Source organism: Melospiza melodia, chromosome 1 (assembly GCF_035770615.1).
Source record: "Melospiza melodia melodia isolate bMelMel2 chromosome 1, bMelMel2.pri, whole genome shotgun sequence".
Taxonomy (NCBI): Eukaryota; Metazoa; Chordata; class Aves; order Passeriformes; family Passerellidae; genus Melospiza; species Melospiza melodia.
Window position 1 is genome coordinate 147,755,634 of NC_086194.1, and position 18,945 is coordinate 147,774,578.

General features: G+C 41.3%; 1 protein-coding gene across 8 annotated transcripts in view; it reads right to left on the bottom strand.

The window, feature by feature from the left end:
- Positions 1-18,945, bottom strand: part of OXR1 (oxidation resistance 1) — a 346,510-nt gene that overhangs the window by 244,897 nt on the left and 82,668 nt on the right. The window contains exon 1 of one of the 8 annotated variants that reach the window (XM_063171032.1): positions 15,722-15,931. The exons of 4 other annotated variants lie outside the window; for them this stretch is intronic. In XM_063171032.1, the coding sequence (XP_063027102.1) occupies positions 15,722-15,755 (34 nt within the window). In that variant the 5' untranslated portion in view covers positions 15,756-15,931. Of the gene's footprint in view, positions 1-15,127; positions 15,202-15,701; positions 15,932-18,945 lie in introns of those variants that run through there. 3 more of the 8 variants (XM_063171033.1, XM_063171038.1, XM_063171035.1) reach the window with 3 other exon arrangements.

Genomic DNA, 18,945 nt, shown 5'->3' on the forward strand with positions numbered 1-18,945 from the left:
TGTTTACCATCCTGACACAGCTAAAGAACATAGCCCAAAGAATACAAATCACTCCCTGTTTTTGACACTGTAAACTTCACTAAGAGCTGCCTATTTCCTGAACTCACAAGAGAATGTGTACAATATTTCCAAAAAGATATATAGGAATCACAACTTGTCTATCCAGGTACATCAACTGTAATCTCATCTGTTGCCTAAACGGATTTCTGAAGGTTGAAAAAATAGTTACTATATTTTATTAATAACTAAGGTCTTCAGCATATGTATGTATGCAAAGCAGAATTAAGAAACTCTTTGTTCAGCAATGAAGGAACAGAACCACCATGTTTAAATGCATAAATCTACTGGAGCACACACCCCACTTATGGAGGTTCATGAAGACGTTAATTTTAAATCATTCAGGACTAAGCATATGTAGCAAATTACAGTGAGACAAGCAGATTGCCTGGATTGCCCTGTCACCCCATCATAGGGTATTACAGTGGGCCTGCCTTTTTGGGAAGTAGAACTACTGTTTGGAAGCATATTTACTTCCATCAGAAATCCCATTTTGCAGTGAATGCTGTTTGTCACAGCTCTAAATGTAGTTTTTAGAACTGACATCCTTCCTTTCACTAAGATAAAATCAAGGGTGCAGGAGATGATAGACATTAAAGACTCAATATTAAACACACACAGAACTTAGGAAAAATGCTGGTTTACATATTCTGCTTTTTAATAAACTAAATATCCATTGCTCTAAGCCCTTAGTCTACTCCTGGGTTAGAGAATGCAAACCATCACTGTTCAAGACATGAAGGTTTATGAATACACAAATTCACAGAAGAGAGAAAATAGAAATGAACAAATATCAGTACATATGTTTGAGAATGTGAACTCCAAGTGAATAAAGCAGCCCAGATGGCGAGTGATGGTGGCAGAAGCATGCTCTGGGTCCACACCTGCTCCCACAGGGACCTCCTAGCAGGCTTCCCTGCAAGAAATCACTGTTTCCCAAGGAGGGGTGGGCAAAATGTGGAAAATAGGAAGGTTTTACAGAAGGAACACACTCCCATGAGACTGTGAGGAAAGAGGACAAGCCACTCACAGAGTATACTGAGTATCAGATTTTGTCTATGATTAGACTTAAACTATTACATTTTTATTTGCTGCTATATGTCTATGACCTAATTATTGTATTTTGCAGCAGCCAAATGTAGCTAAAGATCAGAAGAGATCATTATTTCCAAAAAAAGTCTTGTCTTATATTTTATTTTTATTTTTCCTAAGCAGTTTCCAAATGAAAATTAAATCTAAAATGAAAAACTGCAACTCATGAGACTGTCTCCAAGATTCTGCTGAAGAACTTCTCTTTTTTTTTTTTCCTTTTTGTCTTATCTCAATGCTACATTTTTCCCTGGTTTTCTTCCTGATATGAAAGGATGCTGCTGGGCTTCTTTTTGTTAATTAGAAACAAGATCTCAAGACCAATCCAGCAACATCAGAAGAGACTATTCCCTCCATAAATGCTTCACAATGATCCAATTAAATGAACATTTTATTGTGGTATTTCTTTTGTTTTCTGGCCAATTACACGTACAGGAATAAGACAGGAGCCACAAGCACCACATGCACTCTTAAGTCACTTTGTTTTGCTTTCATCACTAGGAATACTACAAATACTACCACTACTAGAGTTTTCTTATCTTGAAGATAATTTATGCCATGACAATTAAGTTCTGTTGAAGCCCTAAATTCTGTCTTATGAAGCTGTAATTCCACTAAAAATTCAAAAGAGAAACAATCTAATTATTTGGGTTTTCAGAGAACCATGAAATTATGAACTGTTACTATTGCTTTGTGAACCTTTACCAATCAAGTTGTTTGAGGACATTTCTTTAAATCTACTTAGGACTGAAAACAGCATGGAAACAGAAAAAGGACTGATAAACCTGGATAGACTCAGAGGTATTTGCATTATAATATTAAAGTGCAAGAAGTTCTGAGTGACAGCAAATGGTAATTGAAAAGACATATCTCAGACAGAGGAGTCTCATGAGAGAATATCATGCAAATGGTGAGCACTTCAATTTTAAGATGGATTTGCAATTGTCTATTTGTCAATTTTGACAATGCCTTAAGATCAATAAGACAGAAGTCAAATGTGGTGTGGGTATTCAAGTCTCCATTTGCAGAGTTTTAAGATTTATAAATGCTCACATGAGATATTTCAACTACGGAAGAAAAAAAACGGGACCTAGTTATGCCTTTGCAATAAAACTTATTATACAGTTAATCTTTTTCTAATTAAAACTTAGAATTGGTTTTAATTTTTTATTCTTTTTCCTCAGAAACATATATCTAGTTGCTTCTTAATGTTCTAACTTTTTTGTAAGTCATTATTAATATGAAAACCATCAAAAAGGTTAAATAATATCTTATTATTAGATTCAACTCTATATGCAATGAGATCAATAATAACAGTGCTCTTGCTCAACTGCTACTAAAATGACACTGGACATTCATTCCACTGTTTAATAGGCTGATTTTTAGGATTACAATAGTAGAATTGAAATCAGGGTTGAGCAAGAACATCACACATCACCTACCAAACATTTTGACAGATCACTGAATAAAGGTCAGAAATGTGCCTGCTTTAGGAGGCTGCTCTCAGCAGATTAAAACAGGAAGTGTCCAATATGGGACTCCCCTAGATCTCGTTAGCTGAGGAGGAAGAGGGTTTTCATGTATTCTTGCAGTTCCAGGTGGAAGTCCAAAGGAGAGCCTACACGTGCGTCATCCTCAAGCTTAGCACAGTTCTTTTTTTAGCCAAAGGGGGCTTATCTTATTACCCTTCTTAGCTGGGATGTCCACATATAACCTGAGAACTGCATCATCCCAAAAAGTACAGCAGCACACAGGAAAAGGGCACATCCAGACACCTGTGCCCTGCAAATGCCGAACTGGACACTGGTGTTAGTTCAGCTTTGTTCGTCTTGTTAATGTAAAATCACACTGCTTCCTTTCTCTCAATTCAGGTAAAATTGATACACTGTAATAATTAAGCTGATGCCTATGAGTTTTAAAAACTCATGTGGCTTTGTTGAACTAGAGTGGAAGTCAGTATTTTTTCTGCCTGACTGGATGCACACACGAGTTTTCCACCAGCAGCTGATGATTCAGGCTATCTATATTTGTGCATAGTTTCCTCTATTCTGTTTCTGGTATTAAACTGAGGCTATTACAAGCAGTTTTCACATAATTTCAGGCTGTCTGCATTAGGCACTTTTTCCAGCAATATTCAACTGTGGCACTTGCAAAGTGATTCAGGGAATAAGAGGAGCAAGAGTGACAATGTACATTCTTACCAAAATTGCTTCACCACTACCCAGCAGAACAGGAGGCCACAAATTACCTTCCCTTCACTGCAAATGCATGCACATAATGGGGGTGCTGGAGAACAACAGAGCCCTCTGACAGAAACCAAACACTAGCACATAATTGAAATAAAATTTCAACACTTGTCAGAGGTTATTTATTTAATGTTGGTGCAGGCTTACAAATTCTGCATTCATGTAGAAAACTCACTACCATGACTATAGCCTCATAAGTAAGAGATGGAGCTGCTTGCACCATTATAATTACAACATTTTCTGAGTCACAGACAAAAATCGGGCCCATGCTGATACATTATGCAGAGCATCTATAAAAATGACTGTGCTGAAAGCATTAAATAAGAGCTATGACCATGGAATGGGAAATGTCATTATTGATTCCACAATACTAAATTTATCCTTCGTACAACAAATAGAGGGACATGAAAAAATGAACACCTCAAAAAGATAATGAGAAATTCAACAACAAAAGATTCTACTGCCTACTAATTATTTTTATTCAGGTCACCCAGTATATAAGCCAATATTTACCAAAACATTTGAACTGTGAACTACAATGTTTCAAGGTCATTCCTTTCCAAACATAAACAGGATTTTAGCAGGAATCAAATTAGTTGGAAGAGAATGAAGGGGGGTTTTGGTCTGTTCATGTAAGCTCTGTTTTACTGGCAAGCACAGTAGAGGTACTTGCAATTTTTGAAACAAAAGAGTTACACAAAAGATTACTGTACAAAAAACTTGTGCAAATTATTTTTCTCACCATGTCAGGCTGGACATAGCAAAGAACAAAACTGAGGTATTTGTTCCTATCTATACTACAATTAAAATACTCAAGGGTTTATATAACAGAATGAGTTCTCTCTTCTGACCACATTACCAACAGCAATATGTTTTGCAGCCATTCTGTCCATTGGGGTGAACAACACTTAGGTGCCACTCACATGCAAAAAAGTCATAAAATCAGTGATGTTGCACCAGAAAATGCCTTCTGTGCTTTTAAAGCTGATAAGGAAAAAACTAAAAATTCATACTTTTAGTAACACGCATATCCAGTTCATGGCAGCTTAGTTCCACCAATCAGCCAGAAAGAAGAAGACAAAAAATACACACGGAGTTATTTATAATAAATATATAAACATCATTGTTTCTCTATTGATGAACAGAAGGTAGGAATATTTTCCACACATGGCTCAAAGCTGTTTGCAATACACTATCTGACCCTCCACTAAAACATGGGAAAAACCTATTTTTCACTACTTGTTGATTTGTAGAGGTGTTCAAGGGAAAATTATCCAGCTCTTCCATATGTTAAAATAAAATTAGTCAAAGTCTGTCCCTGTCCTAGACTCTAGAGCCTAATGAAATAGTTTTTTTAACAGAAGAGTTAAGCTTCTTTGTTTGACTGAGGAACTATTGTTGCCCTGTACAGTTTTATTTGGTTTAGATCATAAATTCATAGCAAAAACATCTGTTGATAGGAAAGATCAGAACTAGAACTTCCAAATACAGATAGCATGCAAGAAAGAAAAAAGTACAAGTTTAGGTATGAATTTCAATGTAGTAGTACTCATAGAGACTAAGCCATCGTTTCTGTAATTTCCTGTCACAAGCTTTATTAATTAATACCTTAATTTAAGGTCGAAATTAAATGTTCTTGTAGCTCACCTTTAACCAGCCATTCTCAAGTCATTTTATGAGACTAGATTCCCAAAGTGCAACCATTCTTAAAACACTCCCCTAGTGGTCTTACAGAAACTACTTTTCTGTATCAGCATTATTTTAAGAAAGGAAATCTTAGTGTAGCCAATTAGCAATACTAAAAGTGTATCCATAATAACTAAAGATTTTAAAAAGCCAAAGAATGCACAGACAGACTGACTAGATGATTTGGGATAGGCAAAGAAAAGTTTTGACCCAAATGGTCGCCTCAGATTCAGTGTTTTTCATAATTAGAAGTCATGCACACTTACAAGTACCTTAAATCATAATGATATTGTATAAATGCAAATGCTCATTTGTACAGAGTAAAACTTTCCTTCATCCAAAGAGATACATATATTTTATGCATCAATACAACTATGTTCTCTTCAACATCAAGAGCCTACTTGAGACAATATATCAAAACAAGTAACACAAAAAATTATTGTTTCAAAGAACAGAAACTTTTTCTAAACATCACATACTAGGGAACAATGACAGTAATCTTGCTTTAGCTGTGATGATTTACCAGAATGAAGTCTTGCCTGTGTTCTCCTAACTTCTCTTGGATGCAATAGATGTCTGTTGGAGAAAGCCTCTTACAAGGTTATATTCTGAAGTCCTTCAGGAAGAATGTTGCATTTCTAATCCACAATCAAGAAATGGATGATAAGCTTGTTTTCTTTGGAGAAAATACTATCATTTTACCTTTCTTGACCTGTGAAGAGGTATGATTAACAATGCACCAAGAACAGTCTGGAAGATGTAATAAGATTGTCTTTCAAATTAGCCCACTGCTTGTAACTTTAACATAAAGACATTTGCAGGATTCAGATGTCCTACTGCTCAGAGTTGGTCACAATCATTAATTTATCACAGTTCAATTTGTATTAAATGGGAATCTTCCTACACAAAGACACATGACAAAACACTAGTGGTTTAAAATTGCAACAGTCCAGAACTCCAAACAAACTTGAGTAATATAATCCTGGCATGGAAACTGAATGCTGGATGCACTGAAATTTGCATGGTGCCACTGTTGAAGCACTGAGGTATAAAATGTCAGGTACAAGCACCTAGAACACCACAAGCTGCTGACACCAGCTTCACTGCCTCACCATTTATATTAATTTATTTCCACTTTTTTCAGATTACTCTTTAAAATCCTTCTAATAATCATCACAGAATGATTCAGGTTGGAAGGGGCCTCAATGATCATCTGGTCCCAATCCTCCTGCCATGGGCAGGGGCACCTTTCACTAGAGCAGGTTGCTCAAAGCCTCATCCAGGCTTGCCTTGAACACTTCCAGGGATGGGGCAGCCACAGCTTCTCTGGGCAACCTGTGTCAGTGTTTCAACCTCCATTTAACATGACACGACCTAATTCATGGATATTAAAGCAAATTGGTCATTGCTTTTGCCCTCACACAGGTATAAAACTGGCTTATTTTGGCAAATGTGAATTAATATACTTGGAAAATATTTACATAGCCTTGGAAAATTGAGTTATTGTGCTTCTCAGAGGAAGTTATTAAAACCAAATCCTTCTATTATCTAAAGATGTACTGGCTTACATAGAGGTATACATTCCAAAAACTAAACCCAGACAACTGATCTACAACATGACTGAGTATTTTAAAAATGCAGAATAAATAACCTTTTTCTTCTTCTTCTTCCTTTTGGATACATGCATACAGCAACAAACAGGTACTTTCACCGTAGTGAGCTGTAATTAAAATAACTACAAAGGGGAAGTAGAAAACAGGATGCAATTAGCAGTTACAGGAATTTAGAGATCATGGAGATGGAACAATTTCCTCCCTATCAATGACAATTTTCATATTTCCTCAAGAAGATTTCCTTTATTTCAGTTGAAGAAAGACCCATGGGCTCCAACCACTGGTATCTTAAGCTCCCCAAAGGAGGTGACAGAAGATGACATAGAAATTCATTAGGAGAATTCATTTTTACTGCCCGTGCCACAAAATCTTCCAAATCTCTGCCTTCAGATGTGTACCTGTGAAATAGAAGTGGTTGGAAGTGACTGAGGGCATGCTGGGAAGGGCAGTAACAAGTTTGCATTCTGCCTGTGCTACAGTTTTACCCTGACTGACTCACAGGACCTGGAAATCTGGGGAAAGGAAAGGTAAAGGAACTTGGGGAAAGTACATATGGGAAGGTGAGGGTATCTCTTCTGGGTGTTTCTCAGTATTACTATATTTGCAATACCTTCCCTTTAAAGCTTCATTGAGGTCAAGCTTTGTATCTAGGAATAATGTAAGCCTTGCTCAAAACTTGCTGCAACACTTACTGCAACATTTGTGACAGAACTGCAGTGAGAATTTGTTGTCCCCTGTGTCCCAGTAAAACATCAGGTACAGACTGCCCACAGGAACTGTGGCTGCCCTATTCACTGGCAGTGCTCAAGGCTTGGCTGGATGGGGCACTGGGCAGCCTGGTCTAGTGGGAGATGTGCCTATGGCAGGGGGGTTGAAACTAGATCATCTTTAAGGTCCCTACCTACAATGTCTGGTTACATTTCATTCCAAACATTGCAAACTCCACCCAGCCATGCTGCTCCTCCACCTGGGCAATAACAATCACTGCCTCCATCACTGCGTTTGACCACTTTGCAGACCTCTGCTAGTGCTGGTGGATATGATGTACACATGTACTAGAGTTCCAGCAGACATATAACATGATTTTGATGAGATTTCCTTTATTGAGTGTAAGGAAAATTATCACATTTACCAAAATCAGGACCATTTGTATCTTAATTCTGCCTTATTTGCTGCTGTCTGTATTCACTTAACCTCACTAATGACTATGCAGAGTTACACAGATCTCTTCTTTCACAGTCACATCATCAGCACAAGGAGCTTTTCTCCCCCAGTTCAGAAAGTTGGTTGTAGTTTGATGGGGACTTCAGTAGGAACCAACACCTCATACCGTGGCTGCTATTTGCAACACAGTTAAGAACCACAGGTCACCAAGAGCCTAAACAATCTTCTCCAAAAGGAGAGATTAACAGCTTTACACGATGTTCAGCTATGTCTTCACTGCACTTGTTTGCACAACACTCAGACAGCACCATTTACTGAGTTAGCAGAGAAGGTATTTGGTGTCTAGTCTGACCAGAGCTGTTCAGTCTATAGCCTTAGGGAACTCTAGTTAAGCTCTGCTAGGATGCCAGAAGTATCAATTTCCTCGTGAGCCTCTCCAAGGTGATCACTACAGCATCAGAGTATTTCACCAACATTAATGAACTTATCTTTTCACATTATGCTATGCTGTGCTATCTTCATTGTACAGATGTTACTGCCACTTCAGTTAATGCCACCTCTAAACATTCCTTACAATTTCTTACACTTAGCTATTCAATTGTTCCCATTTTAGAGGTGTCTAATTTTCTCATTTCTTCAGATAAAACTTCTCAGTGGAGCACAAACTCAGGTATGTAGGATTTCAGGTGAGGCAGACCTCAGTGAAAAAAAAGGAAGAAAAAAGAAAAAGGAGGTATGACAGTTTGCATACGGAAAGAGTTTCACAGTCAAGCATTCCACATGGACCAGCCAATTCCTGCTACTATCATCCTTTCTGGCATATGGAAACTGCATGCAAGAAAGACACAATTTATTTTTGCCATGGTGATATAGGAATGGCAACAGAAGGTATGAGTGGGAATTCTATCAGTAGTTTAAGTCCACAAATAAAATTAGAGTGGTTCTTTGAAAACCATTCAAGCAGAAAGTACAACAAGGGAATTGAGCTTTCATGTAGAAGTGAGATTGACTACTAATGAGTTAGCATTATTCCTATGGCTATAATATTTCACCACAGTTAATGTTTATAGTCACTCCAGGAAAAATGAAAAAAAAAAAAATAAAAGTAATCCCAGAGAAAATTTCTAAAAACCCAAAGACACTAACAATAAGATCCCAATAGAGAATTAAAGCCAGAAGAAAAAAACATTTTTCTTCCCATTGCATCCTTTTGTCTTGAAATTGCTTCTTACAGTCCTGGATAAGAGTTGCTTCCTTTTCTAAAGGGGATTTAAAAACTGTTACAGTTTCTCTTTCCAGAAGCTACAAAAGATGTAATATTAATTGATCAATCACCTTGGAATATCCTTTCATAAACAACATGGATGCCCTGGCTTTTTTGTGCAACAAAATGCATAAGACCACTTGGAATTCAACTGTCAAACACATGACTGAATAGATTGGATTTACATCAACAGTATACAAATATCAATTTCTGAAATAGAACAGTATTAATAATTTAAAATCAGAAAGGAAGTATAAAGAAGACTTGCAAGTGAATCTAGTTGCACTACAGTGACTATAAATACTAACACTTTTAGTGCGCTCTGTAATATTTATGAAATATTATTTATTACTAAGGTTTTATATAGCTATGGTTAGATTAGGAATAGCTAATAATGTATTTACAATTATTTTAGGAAGTATCTTCATGGAATCTGGTTGTGTTATGCTCTGGGGAAAAACACAGTTCTGACTACAGTATCAAAGTCTTATCTTTGCATGCATGTCATATATAAGCTTATGTAAAGATTTCTGGATTCTATTTACCTATGCAAGTACTTCAGTTGAACTATGTTTTACCTATAAAATTTGTTTCATATCTATGTGTCCCAAAAGCATTTTTTATGAAGGAACACAGGAGGCAGACAATTCTTTTCTGTTCCCACAAATTAGGTTCACAGTGAAATGAATGAGAATTGTATATATAATGTCTGGAAAGAAAAAGCATAATATTTAAGTAGCCATGCTATGTGTTCATTTTGCATATTTTTTCTCCAAATTTGGTGCTTGGGTGGTTGAGATCACCCACTGAAGATAGACAGGATGGATTCTAGTAATCTATCCTGATGGCTGTGACAATGCCTTCCAGAACAGAAGTGGATGGTATCAACTGAACAAAGACTTTCAGCAGGTAATATTTCCAGAGTCATCCCAGGTTTGAGACAGAACTGCTACAGCTTTGTTTTACACGGTCAGTAAGAAATATTTTACATCCATGATTGCAAATATGTCAACTGTTCTTCACAGGGATGCAAAGGGTGCATGTCCCAGGCTGATCCAAAGTGTCAGTCTTTGGTCACTGATGACTGAATGATGTGTAAACTGCAGCACTGGATCTTGCACAACTAAGGCTCCCATTCCCAGCCTAACAAAGTTCCCATCTTCCACAGAAATGGTCTTGCTTTTGCTAAGGTCTGTTAAGCTCTGCTTAGTGTTCAAAATTCCTTTCATTCATCTTTCATTGTTGACCACTGATAGATTTCCCAGCAAAGGATAAGACAACCTGTACCTACTTCACCATCAGAGCTTTCTTTACAGTCTCTCCTTCCTATTAGGGCCCTGACTTTATCTTGCCCTTACCATTTAATTTGTGTGCAAAGTTACTGCACGTTAGGAAAAGCATTTTCATCCAGGGCACAGTAGGTGCACAGCTTCCAAGAGACAGAAAACAGTCTAACTGACCAGACACAAAAAGAAAACAGGAGTGAAAATACATAAAGAGCAAAAGATTTGATGAACTCTTATTAAGTCTTATTAAGAGGCCTTCATCAATTGATACAGATTTTCCTATTAAAAAATTGGACAGTAAGTAGCTCTTTGAACAGGCAAATAGCCAGACCTGATAGCTGGAAGTTGAATAAAAACAACACTAGCCTAAAAGTTAGTTTATAATAGCAAAAACTTGGGCTAATTAATAACTGGAAAGTGTACAATGGACACACAAGTGTTGAGAGGGATTTACTCCAAAACATTAAATTAAAAATATTTTTTTTCTAAGTGGTAAGTCTCATCAAGTCACTTCAAGTCCCTCAAGGTCCCTTCAAGTTTTACAATGCCCACAGTTGTCCTGGGGAAATCTCCTCATTCCTTCAAAAACGTTAAGTTTAACTCTCCTTTTCAAATCAGTCAGGCTACCAAAGTTGACCCACTATTACACCTGGGGGTGGAGGAGGGTAATGAATAGGACCCAAATGATAAGGATTTGGGATAAAGAATAAAAGCTCACCCGAAATACATAAATTGATTTAGATTATCACTCTAAGCCTGAAAACAACCAGCTCCAGAATAAAAAAAAATACTGATACGCCTTTCATATTCTCAAGTTATTAATGGAGGAACTCATACAATCCCATTTTCCCCCCTCCTGTTACCATCCTTGTGCTATATGGGCAAGACATTACACATTGGCCCCAGAGAAAGTCCAATCCTTGTCTTTGTGACAGGCAGTGTTTTTGCTCTGTGTTCATGCTCTGCTGAGAACTCCTCTATAACACACATCCAGCTCGTAGCTGTTCTCTCTGTCTTCCCTTTCCTCCCATGTCAAACACCCCTCTTCTTTCATGATTTCTCAGTCATCAAAGATAATAAGTGTGTTCCTGAGGAGTAACAAAGTGGGACTCATGGTCCTCGTGACATTTAAGAGTTAGGGAAACAAACCTCCAATTAGCTTGCAGTATAATATCTGAGGAACATGGATGGAAGACTGGCACAGGTTTATGATTTCCCTCCTACTTCTCTCTCTCATTTCACCCTATTAGTAGGCAGTAGAATAACAACAACAACAACAAATTGAATATGTCTTAGATCCCTGTTTTGCCAGAGTAATGTAAGAAAGCAGGAGGTCATCACTTGTTTCAATGTGTAGTTGAGAGATACAAGCAGCAGCTTTATGTTCAGGAGGAACTCACTACTTGAACTGCTGCAGCCACAGATAAGGTTTTCCTGCAACAGGGGCCTCTGATCCATCTGAAAGATTTTAACCTGCAGATCAAATAACTTCCTGTCTTAAAGTGTATGACACATCATTAGATATCCAGGAGCTACCTTCTCTGTATCTCTATCTAATCTTCAGTAAATCTCGTTGGAGCAGATGCTGGAATAGCAGGGTAATTTACAGCTCACTGCTGCAGGAGCCACACAAGCATCTGGCCCAGGCACAAAATACCCCTGATGATATTAAGAGAGCAATGTCTGTTTGAACACCTGAGGGTACTCCCCATGGACTTCAAAACTCACAATTCTTTGCCTATTTCAAAATGCTCCTTCTGCCTCTGATGGCAACAGCTCACACACCAGAGACCCCCTATTTAACAAATATCTGCTGCAAGGAACAAGGAAGCCATATCCCACATTCAGGTAAACGGCTTCACTAAACAAAAGTATCAGTATCTCCCGAGCTAAACCATCCCCAGTCATGAAACAATCTCGTGCTAATCTGACACCCGACCAGGCTCGCCAGCAGCAACTGTTCGCTTCTGTGAGGTTGGCACCTCCCATATGTTTCAATAGTATGCACAGTTTAATGTTTTTTGCTACAGTAACTTAAGAAACAACAGCAACTCACGGAAGGGTGAAGAAGTAAGTCACAGTAGCTCATCAACAGAAACAAATGCTCTTTGAGCACTTGTGAATTAACACATGATCATTAGTGCTGACAATCCTAGACTACTGCCTTCTGCTACCAGACTTAAATAATCATCACGTCCCTATTAAAAAAAAAAAAAAAAAAAAAAAAAAAAAAGTCATTATTATCAGGGTTTGGGGATGTGGGGGGGGGGGAGGGGGGAGGACCAAGGGGGGTATAGTTTTTAAGTGAAATTCAACTAAAAAAAAGTGGTTTCACATTTCTTTTAATAGTTCTGTTATTCCCCCAAATCCAGGAGGAGTATGTATATTTCCTACAATGCAAGATGACACACTTTTAAAAACAAACAAACCCATGGAAGATATTTCTTTAGATTAAGCAAGCAGTGGAGAAAAAGTCTTAACAGAAAGAAAGATATGCACTGTGAAAGAAGATTAGTTACCTTTTCTTTTTTCTGCTTAAAGGGAAACATAGCTGTGCAAACACTGCAGCTGCTAACTAGACATTCTCAAACAACTAATATGTAACCCACTGTTACTGTAACAATTTTCTCATCTCTACTAGTTGGGCTAAAACCTGGACAAGAAAAATAATCAACTGAGACTGCACAGGAATTATAATTCACAGCATATATTTTAAGGATATTCTTATATGCTCTATTAGCAATTGCTTGACTATCAAAGAATCCTTATCTGGTTAGGATGCTGAAATACTTCTATCAATATGTATGAGCTCTGGAACTAAAATAAATAGTACTAAAACATCCTAACAGTAAAATACAATCCAAATAATTAAACAAATTATTACTCCAGCAACATAAGGAAAGGCATTTTTAAAGTTCCAACTTTGACTACTTCTCATATTTTAAATAAATTTATTCTTTAAAATACAGGGTATTATTTCAGATAAAATCTAATCACATGAGAAAAATGGCAGGTTGCCATGCACAAGAATTTCCCTTCTTATTTATCACTATGCTGTCAACACAGGCAGTTCTTTCTTGCTGCATCTTCCTGTGGTCTTTTACAGAAGGCAAAAAGCATCAACTCAAGAATTCCATTTTCCCCCATTAATGCATACTCTTAAAAATGGAACTGACAGGACAGCAGTTTATTTGTGCACAAACTAGAGCCAAATCATGCAAACTGGCTTTCAGAAACCCACGGATCAATTGTTACTCTCCGGGAGCGCTGCCTCGGCGGCTGGAGGCGAGGGAGTTTCATTTGGGAGAAGGGAAAAGTTGAGGAGTTGCAGAGGTACGGAATCCAGCAGCCTTCCCGTCTCCGCTGCATAAAGCTAATTAACAGACTCAAATATATACACAGTAGCAATGGCATCTTCTGCGTCTGTAACTATTTTTAAAGGCACCTAAATTCTGAAGAGGCTTAGCATACAGACATTTAAGCTTATATGAATATTCATGTCTGAGTACTACACCAAATCTAAGCCATTGTGCAAAGATAAGCATGGCTTAAAAATGTTAAAAGTCGGGTCATTAGACTGACAACACCTACAGACATAGCCAAATAAAAATTAAAACAGGCTGTCCACCAAGAACATCTTACTGGCCCTCAGCCCAATTCTTCCACCAGTGACACGCTAAGCGCCCCAAATTCCCCTTCCCCTATTATGATTTCAATTAGAAAACTATCTTAATACAACTTTGCAAACATCAAAAAACTTCCTTTGAATAGGGAAGCAGCTTCTGAAACCTTTCCTCGGTTTAGAGCACAGGAAAAGAAACTACCAAAACCATGCCGCTTTCAACGTTAAGTGAAAAACTTTACATTCACTAGTACTAGGAAGACGTAGCGTTAAAGGCATTTACAGGTGAACTGAACAACAAACCAAGCATTTTTAAAATTAATATAAAAACCCATTTTCAGAGGCAAAAATCTCGGGGCATACTTCGGTATTTGTTGGTTACTGACAATAAGTTAAAACACGGTACCTCTTCTAAACTGAAAGAACTAGAATAAATTATCACACGAGAGAGCGAAAAACCTGTGTCGTTACAGTTTCTCTCCGCAAACTGCTTCTTTCCTGCGGCATCATCTGTTAAATTAGAAACTCCTTTGAGCACCGCAGCCTCGCTGACTCTTAGGGCGCACTGCCTACGCCGACACTCTCTCGGTATTTTCGCATCGCGCCCTCTCCGCGGGGCCAGCGCAGCCGCCCGCCTCTCCCGATGCCGCTCGCAGCCGCGTACCGCGCTCGGAGCGCACCGCACCGCACCGCCCCGCTCTCGGAGCGCACCGCACCGCACCGCGCTCGGAGCGCACCGCGCCGCGCTCGGGCCGTCCCCGTCCGCACACGCACCGAGGGGACAGACGCGCTCTGCCTCCGCCGACCCGTGCGGCGCGGACCCGCCTGGCCGAGCCGAGCCGAGCCGAGCCGGGCCAGGCCGCGAGCCGCTGACCCGGGGGCGGGCAGCGGAGAAGTTGCGGCCGCCCCGAGGCGCGCACCGAGGCGCACAGGTGCAGCCGGTCCCGCCGCGCATCCCGCCCGGCGCCAGCCTCCAGGGGCGGGGGGCGCCGAAGCCCGGAGCCGAACCCCTGCCCCGGGCCGCCCCTGCGGCACCAAGGCGGCGGCTGCCGCCCCTCGCCCGCCGCCCGCGCCGGCACCGCGCCCGCGGACAAACTTACTTGCGGGCGGCGGCGGCGGCACCCGCGCCCTCCTTCCCGCGCTGCGAGCGAGCGCAGCCCCGGCGCGGCGGCCGCTGCCGAGCGCGTTCGGACATGCTCAGTCCCCCCGCCGTGCGGAACCTACCACCGGGGGGACGGGGGAGCGCGGAGAGAGAGGGGGCAGAGCTGGATGCTACCAAGAGGACGCGCTAAAAATAGGCGCCGCAGAAAGGAACAGCTGGAGCTTAAAGGGGCGGCGGCCGCCGCGCTCCCCGCAGCCCCGGGCCAGGGGCGCCTCCTCCCGCCGCACGGCGCTTCCCCCGGAGCCGGAGCGGAGGCTCTGCAGCCGGGGCCTGCGCTGCCGCGGGGCTCTCACCGCGGAGCCGGCGGAGGAGAGGCTCTGCGAGCGGGGCGCTGCCGGCTGCCCGCGCTGCCCGCGATGCCCGCGCCTTTGCGGCGGGAGAGCTGCGGTGCGCTCGGCTGCGGCCGCCGGAGCGCTCAGGGGTGCGCAGGGCGCCGGATGGCTCTGGGAGCGTCCGGCGGGGCGGCTGCCGGGCTCTGCCCCCTTCACCCCAGCGCTGGGCCGGGAGCGTACCTCGGGGCCGGGCCATTTACCTCGGGGCCGGGAGCGTATCTCGGGCCGGGCCATTTATCTCAGGGCCAGGCCACCCCGTGAAGCAGCAGCTTCAGAAATGAGTTCTACTTAGTGAGGGAGAGGATGCCGAGCGGCGTTTTCATGCGGCGTTTCTCTGGAGACATCTCCATCCTGCTCCGAGGCGTTAGCTTATGCGGACGAGGCTTGGGGAGTGACAAACGCTCGGGAGCTCTCCCATGAAGCTCAGAGCAGTCAGATGAGAATGTGGCAGGTCCGAGGCGAAAAGCGTGAAGAACAGCCCTCCTAAATATAATTTGCTAGGCTGGAAGATCTATGCGGCAACAGAAATTACATGATCACCTCTCACTGACGCTGCTGTGTTTCAAAACTGAGAGCTGTTGAAATTGAAAGCCGCCTAAGTATTTGTGAATGGGAATTTCTGATGGGGTTTTTAGCCGTGGCTTATCATTCTCTACCTTCCTAAAAGACCGACAAGAATAAACATAATAGCACCACATTGTTTTAGATTTATATAGATACTACAGAGTCTAAAATTATATTCCCCTAGCAGAAGTTCAGAGGCATTACTGAATTCTGCTTTTATGGATACAGAAAATGGCTATTGCACACACACACACACACAAAGGCATCTTTAAAAAATACTAAACTACTGCTAAGAAAAAATATCAGACAACATCTGCATCATGATAATCTGCTATTCTGATGACATAATGTACAATAGTATGTACACTCAAGACCACATTAAATATTTTTCATTTATTTCAGTAGACATGAGAGATCACTTGAAGTTTATCTTCATCGGAAATCTAACACAGCCTTCAGCAAAAACTACTGCAGAAAAAAACCCCTCAATCACACGTAGGTGGGTATAATCAGGAAAGGAAGTGTTACTTGTCAGTGCTGTCAAATAAAGTGAGAGCAAGGAAGCAATTTCCCTTGCAGACTGACATACAATGGCATAGATTATTAGACAAGATTGTGTAGGTAACTACTGCAGTACTTGGAGATACTGAAGATGACGTCACAAAGATTATAGTATTAAATAGGGAGTGAATCAGGTTGTGTTGGGTTTTTAAAGCCAAGCTTTCGTATGCAGGAGGTGGGGGGAGGGGGCATGCAGAAGGTGGGGAGGTGCAGGGGTGGCTTCTGTGGGAGGCAGCTGGCAGCTTCCTCCGTGTCCGACTGAGCCCATCCCTTGTGGCTCCAAAGATGCACCGTGCCACTGGCCACGGCTGGGCCAATTAGAAATGCTGCTAATTACTCTGTGATAACAGATCTAGGAAGACATTTAACAAAGATTGGCAGCTGTAATTGTGTCCAGAGCAGAGCAGAGTGAGAGTATATGAGGAACAACTCTGCAGACCAAGGTCAATGAAGAAGGAGGGAAAGAAGGTGCTCCAGTCTTATGGAAGCTGAGATCCTCTGCAGACCACGATGAGGCAACTGTGCCCTGCAGCCTGTTGAGGTCCAAAGGGATGCAGAAATCCCCCCACACCTGTGGATGAGACCCACACTGGAGCTGTGGGTGCCTGGAGGAGGCTGTGGCCCTGTGGAAGAGCCAGTGGAGAGAGGGCCCTGCCCCAGGCTGGAGCAGCTGTCCTTGGAGGGCTGCACCCATGGCAGGGTGACCCACACTGCGGCAGCGCTGGGAGCACAGCTGCCCATGGGAGGGACTCACCTTGCAGCTGTTCACACAGAGCTGCTGCTCCTGACATGGACTCACTTTGGAGAGGTTCATGGAGAACTGTCTCCTGTGAGAGGGACACCCCTCTTCTCCCTGAGCAGCAGGAGAAGCCTCAGGTGATGAACTGACCATAAACTCCATTCCCTGCCTCCTTGAGCTGCTGAGGGATGAGGTAGATCTAGGAAGGCGTGAGGGGAAGATGTTTTCAAGGTTTTATTTTACTTGTCATTATCCTGCTCTGATTTTGTTAGCAATAAATTCAATTAATGTCTCTAACTCGAGCCTGTTCTCCCCATGATGGTATTTGACAAGGGATCTCTCCCAGTCCTTAACCCATGAACCCCTATATATATATATATATATATATATCTTCCTTGTCTAGCTGCTGGGGGGAGTGAGAGAGAGTGGCTTTAGTGGGTGCCTGGCAACCAGCCAGGGTCAGCCCACTACACATGTTCACTAATTCTCCTCATTCTCCTCATTCTCTGCACTACTAAGACATGAGACACACTATATTCTCTAGTCCAGCCACCATGTATTATAAAAAGTTGTAAGCTATGCAGGAGGCATAACTGTACAAAGTGAGGGGGGGAGTTATGTAATTCTTTCAGCTGAAGCTATTGATCTTGAGATAGACAGCAGGGCAAATAGAAAAGGCAGTCTTCTGAATGCAGACTCAGATTTGGGATAACAGTGGGATAATGTATTTCTGGCTGCATCTGGATCTCTGCAGGAGCAGTAGGCAGCCTCTGGAGAATTTCCTGGAACAGTTTGCACCTTTACCAGCATACAGATCTGGGTAAATCAGGAGCCTGAAAGATGTCCTGAGTTTCAGGAGAGTAGCTTCCAGCTGGGGATTCTTACTGTCTAGGGAGTTCAGAACACTCTTCATCATGAGAACAAATCTTAAAATACTGGCAAAGAAAACATGGGTTTTTCTGCAGTCTGTATTATCATTCTGCTCGTATCTATCATATATGGGTAATTGTACTATAACTCTCACACTTCTCTTTGTTTATAAGATCTCTTTAGAACTTATCAAATATAGTTCCTTTTCGCAATGAGAGACAAACATTTATGGATTTTCCTCACTCAAACCACAGTGTTGTAAATTGCATGAAATTTTTATATGTATATACACACATATATATACATATAAAGCCTAAGATAGCAAGTTCCAGCTTTCAAAAGACCACAATCACCCAGATGCAGATTATCAAATTGGACATTAGCAAGTAAGTGGTGGCTGCATCTGCTGTACCAGCCAGTGAACTATATTTAGATGTAGACACCCATCTGAATATTGAAAGCTGTTCTTTTCTTCTTCAAGTTTTGCTCAGCAGAAATATCCATAGAGTTGCATCTTGTTCCTATGCAGCAGCAAAGATTTAAATATCTGCTGTGCTGCTGTGTCCCATGAGACAGAAGGGGACCAATTCCTCATTGCTCAGAAAATGTGCAGCTTTGCACTCCACGCAAAGCACAGCACTTTATCAATCTCTCTTCATATTGCTTGGGGATGCTCTAGTGAATGTGTAT